General features: G+C 45.8%; 1 protein-coding gene across 1 annotated transcript in view; it reads right to left on the reverse strand.

The window, feature by feature from the left end:
• Positions 1 to 1,860: 1,860 nt before the first annotated feature.
• Positions 1,861 to 9,720, reverse strand: part of elp4 (elongator acetyltransferase complex subunit 4) — a 49,165-nt gene continuing 41,305 nt past the window's right edge. Inside the window, exon 10 of the mRNA XM_084015285.1 lies at positions 1,861 to 2,823. Coding sequence (XP_083871411.1) covers positions 2,695 to 2,823 — 129 coding nt within the window. The 3' untranslated portion in view covers positions 1,861 to 2,694. The remainder of the gene's footprint in view (positions 2,824 to 9,720) is intronic.

Raw genomic sequence — 9,720 nt, forward strand, 5'->3', positions numbered from 1 at the left:
AAGAGGATTCTTTATTTTCTGAGGCTAATGCAACTACTCGTTTTAATCCATTTTTATCCCACAGATGGAGGAGCACCGTTTTCAGAGCTTTGGGGAGGAGAACATGAATTATTACAGAGAGGCAGAACGAAAGAGATTCAGAAGGCAAGAAAGACTGCAATTAGCCCAAGTCTAAATAATACACGGCGTTGGGATAAAACGCTTTAAATGTAATTCTTGTTTCTGGAAAAGTTCCGGAGAACTTTGTGCTGTTTGGTCTGTTTATTTTAACGAGACACAACCATTGTGATCTGGAAACGTGAAATCCCACAGCAGTGAAGTGAAGCTCACGCTTCAGTGTCCGCTGGTCAGTTGTGTGCTTTAATGTAGAGTCTAACAGAGTCCAGTCCTGGTCTAGATATGGTGAACTCATGTCTGCTTTATTAAACCAACATTTGGCAGAGAGATAATGTGGTGAAAATGTACGTTCCTCACACTGTATGACTTGAATAGTGCTGCAATGTGACGTTCAAGAACCCATAAGTCCTCAACTAAAGCTGATGTAGGAAAACAGGCTTTGGGAAGGAATCAATAGTACGAGCAGCAGCTGCCAAGAGACACAAATAGGTCCAAATGATTGGTCATCCTGTTATTGTTGCACCTGTCATTAAAATCAAATGTAAACAAAAAAGAAAATAACAATAATACATATTTTCTCCTCCACTTTTACACACAAACTCATAACACAATAACAATAATCCATTACTGAGATTTGAGCAACAAGAAACAGGGATTCAGAAGATGAAATTAAAAACTCTTTCTTACTGCGGTGAGCTGGGGGGCATGAGGGTGTCTAAAGAGTCTCATATAAATCATTCATAAAAATAAAAAGTCACACTGAACAGGAGAGAACAGTCTTCACCCTGCTGTGAAGATCCAGTTATTGTGTCGTGGTGTTCGGGGGCTTACATGGACGGTGATTTCCTGGCACACAGAATGACTTATTCATGCTCATTACAGCAGCATGTGTGACTAATCATAACCCACGTCATTATCTGACACAAATCAGTAATTCTAAATGTTGTTCATTTAAATCTTGATTGAAGTGCAGAGCTTGAGATATACCTAATGTATCATGTTTTATAATTTGCATAGAAAGAGACTGACATTATAAAACTTTGTTGATGGTTTTAAAACTCTTTTTTAACAAATATACTCGTACTAAATATATTACGAAACCACTCATATACCCTGAATATGTCGGCTCCTCCACGACGGTAACTTGCAGTTTTTATCTCGACAACTGAAGCTTCCCTTCACCTGTGGAAGTGACCTGCGTATGTCATCCCTTTCTCACACCCGATATAAGAGTCCTGCATTCATGCATGCACCTGTCAGGTAACACAACCCTCTCCCAACGCGTGCTGGAGATGCTCACCAATACGGCAAGATTATTCAAACTGGCATCAGCAGCAGACGGAGGAAAACAAAAGTGAAACATTTAATTTTTCATGTTGTTTTTTTCTCTCCATTTCTCCATGTCACCGTTTGACCTAATTTGTTCTTTTGGACTTGTCATGGCAAAGCAGCTCATCCAGCAAACATGCCTGATGAGGTGTGAAGCCTGCACCCAAATCCAGCTCTCCTACCCTCTGCCCACATTCCTGTTCAGCTCCCCGGCTTACTGGAGGTAGACGTCACTCACCGGCACAGTCTCAGGGTCAGATGGAGGCATCACCATTCCAACCTCAGACCAGTGATGCAGACCAGAGATCAGCCCTTCATGACCACACTCAACTTAAATCCTCTCACTCTCTCAGGAGTAGTCATTCAGAGCTGCTTGAGAAAGTACAAAAAAAAAAATTTAAGAAACCACATATGTTGTGTATTTATTTTCATTTATTTAACTAAACAAAAGCACATTTTTTTTGCATTATCCAAAAAAAAAAAAGACTATTGCACACAAGGAGGAGCTCGTCAGGAGTGGCCACTTGTGTATGTACAGTACGCTCCGAGCTCGGGAGCATGCAGCTCAATTATTTAATGTTTGGCAACGGTGACAAGAGTCCGTTTTTTTAAGTGAAATTCCCAGAGACAGAGAACATCAAAAAACAACAAAATGTTCCAGATTTTAAAGGTGAACCAAACAGAATTCAGAGCAGCTGAGTGGATGGTTAGCTAGTGATGAAGGGTGAGGTTTCTCCCCGGGTTCTCCGTCTCCCTCCCACAGTCCAAACACATGCAGGATGGAGATACTGATGACTCTAAATTGTCCCCCCCCTCCGTGACAGTGGATGGAGAATGAATCGCTATATAGAAGCTTTAAATAATCGCTCCATCTTGTATATTAATAAGGCTAACTAGTAGTCACTCTGCCAAATACAGAAGGCAAAAAAGCAACGTGTGGGTATAAAATCTTGGCCAATATTTAAAGTAAAATGCATTTTTTATTGCAGCTTGAAATCTGGAATATCGGCTGTCAGAGAAAAAACACCACAATGAACTGTAAGTTTCTCTATATAAAAACCAAATAATACATAGTGTGGATGATCAGATCTTCCCCCCCTGGCCGGGGACCGTTGGCAGGTGGCGATGGCTGGCAGGGTCATCCAGGTTGACATTACGTGGGCAAGGGAACAACCCGGTCACCGCGGTAAAGAGGACAACGCTGCGACGTTCCAGGTGTTGGTTGCCCGTGGCGACTGTGTGGGAGCGCTAGAAGTCCAGGTGTTTGTTGCCGGAACTGCCGGAGCCACAGGCTGAAGCCGCGGTGGCGGCTCCTGCCAGCTCCCCCCTGCTCACACGACTCACCGTCTCAGACAAGTCTGGAGGCAAATGCAGCCGCTACAGAAATCAGAGAGGGGGGGGGGGGGTATTAGATCAGCTTGTATGGAGAGAAAAGAGAGCACTACAGTGGATCAACATACAGTAGATGGTACACTTCAGCGATGTTTATTCACAGAGAGCCATGTTGGGCTGAAATTGCATTAGATGCTTCAGCACTCTGGCATCGTGGAGAAAACCTGCTAGCGTGCTGCTAAATGCTTCAGAGAGCTTTAGGTCTGTTACAGCTCACAGGGAATATGTCCGTGTGTGTGTGTGTGTGTGTGTGTGTGGGACACAACGGCATGCATTTACGAGCTGAGGTGAGAGAAAGTGTGTGTTCAGACACAAAATCTGGATGTGTTCACACTGTGTGTGTGTGTGTGTGTGTGTGTGTGTGTGTGTTGGTAACACGGATGATTATGCTCAGCTAATACCAGAGTCATTAGGATCAAGTCCTTCAGCTGTTTCATAGTAAAGCTCATCTATGGAGCAGCCCTGTGCCAACTCGAAGCACAAAGACGCTAAGAGGTTAATGAGGACCACTCATGTAAAGCCCCCTAACACCAACACGCTAACTACTATAGCTTAGGAGGGGCCGCAGCGCGCTGCCCTCTCCAGAAGCAGGGAAGGCCGGCCGGTGGCACTCCACCAACAAAGTCCTGAAGAGGTGCTGAAGAGAGCGCGAGGAGGTGAAGTATCTCCGGAGTCAAGTGTGTGTGCAGCCAACAATGGCGTTGAGCCGCATGTTGCTGGAGTGTGAAGTTGAATCAGAATGCCGGCGTCTCGGGTACAAGAGAAGTTAAACCCTGTAATTTGCCCCTGAAAGAATCTGCCATGACATTTGACACTCGCTGGTCAAAGCCTGCGCTCCCACCCCACTCCAGCCCTCCAAAGCTTCCCCTCCACATCCTTACCCCCTCCAGACATGCGGCTTTAGGAGAGCCCTTCCACTCCCACAGATACTTATCTGGGACTTAATGACTAGGTGTTTGGGTACAGGGTTTACCGGCGTCATCACGGAGAGATAATTCAGCCCTACGCAACGCTCCTTGCCCCTCCAGGATGGACGACTTCCTCCGGTTGCTTAATGCGGTTGTTTTAGGAGCATTGAGGCGCCTCAGTCCGGCTTCAAAATTATTCTAACATCACTGATGTCCACGTCTGATATGAAGCCTCGCAGTCTGGCTACGGAGGCCGACAGGTCAGAGGTGCATCCAGCGGTCTCCTTTCTGTTCGACACATTCAGGGCAAAGTGGACGAAACAAGAGGAGCAGTCTTCATGCAGCCCTGCAGATTATCTGGGCCAGGTGAGCCCTGAGACATTGTGAAGGACCTATAATTTAATGTTGGATGGTAAAGGTAAGGTTACAAAGGATGTGGATACGGGCACGGATGGAAAAATCCCACTGAAGAGAGATACATAATAAGCATTAACTAGTGTGACACCACAAGAAAAATAATGTCTGCATACAGACACATGATGAATTAGTTAAACTTTTTTGTGTATAACTTTCTCTGACTCTCTCTCTCACACACACACACTCACACACACCCACACTCACACACTCACACATCCATGCAAACTCATATATTGGCCTTGAGGGGGCCTCCAGAAGCTCCAGCTTCCACCCCTGCCAAACCTCACCTGTGTAACCTTTCGTGTCTTCAGCTCGCTCAAGTGTGATTGAAAAAGAAAAACAATGCATTGATCAAGCCTGGACTCAGTCCTGCTTAGCGCACTGCAGCGGAAACGGGGCTAGGAGAAAAATCAATCACATATACATCACCCTCAGTGGGTGAGTAAAAAAAAAAAAAGACATCACACCGTTGTCTTGCTTTCACGTACCCACGGGCCTGGCTACACCGTGTCAGTTTGGCTCGCAGCGCCGTGAACCCACTGAGCATGTGCAGAGCGAAGGTCAAAGCAATCCAGAAGTGCAGCTCAGCTCCTCTAACCTTTGAGTTCAGGGACAGATGAGAACAATCAATGCCAACATCAAAGTTGGAGGGAGGAGCAGACCAAACCAAATCGATCGGTTTGACACACAGAGGGAACAGGCAGGGATCCCGGTAACATCCAGCAACCGTCCCCCACATTAGTACACGTTATCGGGGGCTGCAAAAAATGATTTGAATTCATTTTCACCTCGATTTTGAGATTTGCACCCAAATATGTGACGGCTGCCGTGAACATTCACGTTGACACATAGTGAATGGAGGTCAGCGTAGGACTTAGACAGACATAACCAGGACGCTCTGAGTCTGCTTCCCTACGACCTGCACACCATGATGTAAACAAGGACATCCGGAAAACCCTCAGAGGCATAGTGGGGTGTATGTGTGTACGAAGTCTTTCTCTGCTGCCTGGCAACCTTCACGAGGTTGGAGAAAGAGCAAAAAAAAAAAAAAACGAGAGAGGAGGGGGAGTTGGATGGGAGTAGACGGCGGGAAAATCAACCATTGGCTGTGGTGTATTGGTGGAAGGGGGCGGGGGGTGATGGGGCACAAAGTTAGTGCGAGCATGTGTGTGTTAGAGTCGGGGTGTTAGTACTCCCTCCCTAGTGGCGGGCGGGGGTAAAGGTCTGTAGTTCAGCTCCGCTCCACAGCCAGAGGGGCTGGGCCATGCTGGCAACAGGGTGAGGGGTGACAAAGCTCCAAACGAGTGCTAAGCACTTGAAATGAGCCCTCGGGGACGGCCCACAGTCTAGCTTTGCCTAAGAGGGTTACTAATATCACCCCACAATGGGCAATTCCCTTCAGCTTACTAAACACCAAAGAGCCTGTTCTTAAGGAATATGGCGATTCATGCTTTCTGTAACCGCTCGCCGTCTCCACATGCAGCGGTGGTGGTTTGTGGACATCACAGTCAGAAAGGGCATCAAATCACTTCAGAAATATGGTTGTGAGTGTAACAACGTTAAGATGCTGTAGATTCAAAACGGACCCATTTCCCCCAACAGGACCTCCTCATCCAAAGCAGCCCCATCAAAGGCATTCCACCGGTGGTAACGGCTTGCTAATGACTGGAGTATTAGGTGCTAATTTAACGAGTCATTTCTCCCATAGAGTTTGAGCCACACTTTCAAACAGCCGTGTCACTGTACGGCTTAGAACTATGGGAAACCCAACACCTCGTTGGAAACGCATGACAACCGCTCCGGCTGTTCCAATCAGATTAGGCCATGTCGGAACACGCTCATGGAAGTGACACGCTGTTTACCATAAACACCGACTTACCGCAATCACTGTTGTAATTTCATCATCACGTTATAAGCTCTATTAAGTCAGCAAAATGAGAGGGAACATTGTATCGCTAAGCTGGAAGTCATAATGTCGACGAAGCAATCCGTCTATATGCTGCGGCTCCATGAATAAGAAATCCAAGCAGGACATACCAAGACACCTTTTAGAAATCTAGCCTGAATGGATTTATATACCCGGCCCAGTATCACGGCCGGTGGTCACATTAGAGGTGACACCTTTTTTTGTTGTTGTTGCCAATTCCATTCCCTGAGCAGCACCGCTGCAGTGCAGCCACTGTAAACTAACGTCCGTGTGTCCACGACGCTGGGTCAGCGTCCTCCATTTCCAGTCCCATTTCTACAACCGGCCAAGGGGTCAAAATGGTTGCAGAACAAAATTGGCAGAAATTTCCCAGACTTACTGGTCCATCCAGTGTTAACCAAGCTAAATCACCTCCCAGTGCTGTAATCCCTCGCCCCCTCTAAGGTTACCCTGCATTGTGTGGGAAATCATTTGCTGCACCTATAGTACGGATAGGTTTAACACCAAAACCCACATAATGAGGTCGACGCGCGTTTCTATTGGAGAAGCAAACCGCCATCACATTTACGGCTGGAACGTTTCACAGACGACTTCTACTTTAGCAGAAAGAAAAAGCAGAACCGGCCCAGAATAAATCCCATCACTCTGGTAATTCTAGCCCACCTGCACCAAACAAAAGCAGAGAAGAAGCTCTTCCTTCCTCTTCTTTTGTGGCAACAAAGAGTGAAACACGATCCGTGACCTTGCCCTAAGAATAACCTGTTGACGAGGGAAGTTTTTATTACTCACACTTTGAGTTTAACGGACATTATTTCACAGATCTTTCTCATTATTTTGTCAAACAAATATCATTTTCTTTTTATTCAGTGCATTTTGAAACCTCACTAGTTTGTAGGAATTGGAATCAACCAATTGAGCATCAGCTGAATTCATCAAGAATAACATTTGGGAAATGATGTGATCGTCTATGTATAGGCAGTAAAAGAGTGGCGTAAAGAGTGGAAGGGTGAAGAGGAAAGAAACACATTGAAACTACAATGGAGCTCATCTCGAGTTTCTGTTCTGCTAATTGGGTGCTGGTCACCTGCTCGCCGTGTCACCTGCTGCCTGATCCAGGCTAATCTGAGACGCAGCCATACAGACAGTCAGGCGGACTGACAGATAGACACATACAGACACAGGCTCCTCATCTCTTCTGCTCCACGGCTAATGCATCTGACAGAGCAAGCAGCAGGCTAGCAAAAGGATGAGTAAGCATTCTGAGTGTAATTATATTCCCAAACACTGGAAGAATGGGAAGGGACTAATAACCCACTGAATTTCATTAAAAGTCAGCGTGTTCAAACAGGAAATTGATTAGCTGACAATATTTCAAGGGGTTTTTAATACCTAATGGAATTTTTTTTTCGTACCCCTGCTCCTCTTAGCTCCTCACTTACCCTTCACGCTCCGCGGGCCGATGGAAAACAGCATCTGATAGCATCTGTCATGTTGCTAAACATGACATGCATTGGAATCAAGTGAGCTGCGCACTGCTTCTGAATACCCAAATGGACAAACAAGGGCCAAAGTGTAACCGCGCTGTAACACAACAACTTGACTTGTTATCTCCGTCGTCATCATCTTCAACGGAAAGCTCCTCTGGGGGGCTCCACGCCGGCCTGTCAAGAGCTTTGACAGCGCGAGCGGTGGGGGGCCATTTTGTCTCTTTTCAGTTTGGTTTTGTTTCTCTTTGGAGGGCAGTGTTGGTACGGACCGTGGGCGTTGTAGGGTGAGGGGGCGAAGGCACATTGACCCCCAGTTGTGGTGGGTAGTACAAGGGAGAGGGGGGGGTAGATGTTGTTATAGACTTGGGCACAGTCAGGGAGTACTGGTCCAGGCCTGGAGTGACATGGTGCCTGGGGAGAAAGGGAGGGGGATGTAGGGCATAGAGTACAAACATGTCTAAGTGCTGCCTTCACTACACATTGGCCCATAGCAAAGAGCGCGACTGCATGAGTTATGACAGCATATCTGGGGGACCTCTTGTGCCCTCCACCCCTCAAACACACATTTTACGCCTCAAACCGTGACTCTGATATGAACGTCCTCAGGTTAAAATACCGCCGACACTTCTGGTAAAAGCAGGTTTTCCAGTGCTACAGATATGCTTCTGCTATTATCATCACTCACGGGAGAAAATGTCAAAACACAATTTTTTTTTTCCAATCTTAAAAAAAGGACAAGGTACTATTCAACGGTCTACAGCCAATGTAGCCCAGTCCTTCATTATAATCACGTTTTTAGAATGAAATGATCACACCACAAAACAGAGCAGTAAGAGAAAACAACTGTCCATGATTTAAAGGATTTAAAGTCTATAGAAAGAAACGGTGAAAACTATTCCATGCATTCCAACGTTTCCATACTGCTTGGATCTATGTCACGTCAAAAAGGTCATTTTTTAATGTGCGTATAATGAATCTCTCTAACTTCAAGTAAATAGCCTACTTCTCTGTCCTTTGAATGGGAAGCTGGATCATGCTGCCAGTTAGCTTAGCTTAGCATAATGACTGGAAGCAAGAATAAACAGATGGTCTGGCTGGATTGCAAAAATACCAACCCTACCAACCTCGAAAGCACACTTTATACATAGTTTGTTGAATCCATTCAAAAAAGAAATTGTAAAAGTTGTGTTTTTTTTGTACAAAACTAAATTCTTGGCTGGTAGAAATGACTCTCTAGAATCTCCACTGGTTACTTGGTGTAAGTGGATTCCCCAAAATGTGGAAATATCCCTTTAAGATGGCTGTCCTAAGTGGCTCTGTCACTGCTTTAGTCACCAAAAAAAATAAGAGCCAGAGCCTTACGATGGATATTTTGTCATGTATTATTCATTTTCTTTCTGTGTTGCACTTGGTCTACAAGTGCATAAACCCATGTACGAAAGCAGACAGACAGACACACTTGCATATGCATGTATCACACAGGCGTGTTTGCAGCATGTGTGCACAACGCTGGACTGTACACCTCGGGTTTCCTGAACCCGGGCCCGCCACGCAACAGAACACCCGATTCCTCCCGTTGTCTCCTCGTTTGCTCTGTGATGGAGTTCAGCCGTTTTACAAGCATGACATTTGGCAAAGTGAAAGGTCGTCTGGAGGTTACTGTGTCATCCTGGGTAAGTGGCTGACCCCTTGGGAAGGGATGGGTGGGTGGGGGGGGGCATCGCACTCAGCGAGAAATGGTCTCTTGTTGTGCGAGCAAAAGACCACGATGAAGTAGGGCACACCCGAACTATCTACAACATATAACATATAATCTGTCATTTGAAATATTTCCAGGACCAACATGATGATGATGATGATGATGATGAAGCTCCTACCACAAGTCTGTGAACCTCATCTCCATCTTCTAACTAGTCCTGGTTCCTGCACAATACTTTTATGACATTTTAAGGCACAAGACGCATCCTGGGAAGTACGGAGCAGAAAAAACGTCTGAAATCTTCAGGAAGTATCCGAGCCATCACACAGACAACTTGGATGCAGACGTGAACCAGCAATACTAACAATACTGTGGAATAAAGAACTACAGTTTCTCTGTAACTCAAGACAGGAAGAGAAGATCTATCAGGAAGAAATCTTCATG

The sequence above is a fragment of the Eutrigla gurnardus genome (assembly GCF_963514095.1).
Source record: "Eutrigla gurnardus genome assembly, chromosome: 1".
Classification (NCBI taxonomy): Eukaryota; Metazoa; Chordata; class Actinopteri; order Perciformes; family Triglidae; genus Eutrigla; species Eutrigla gurnardus.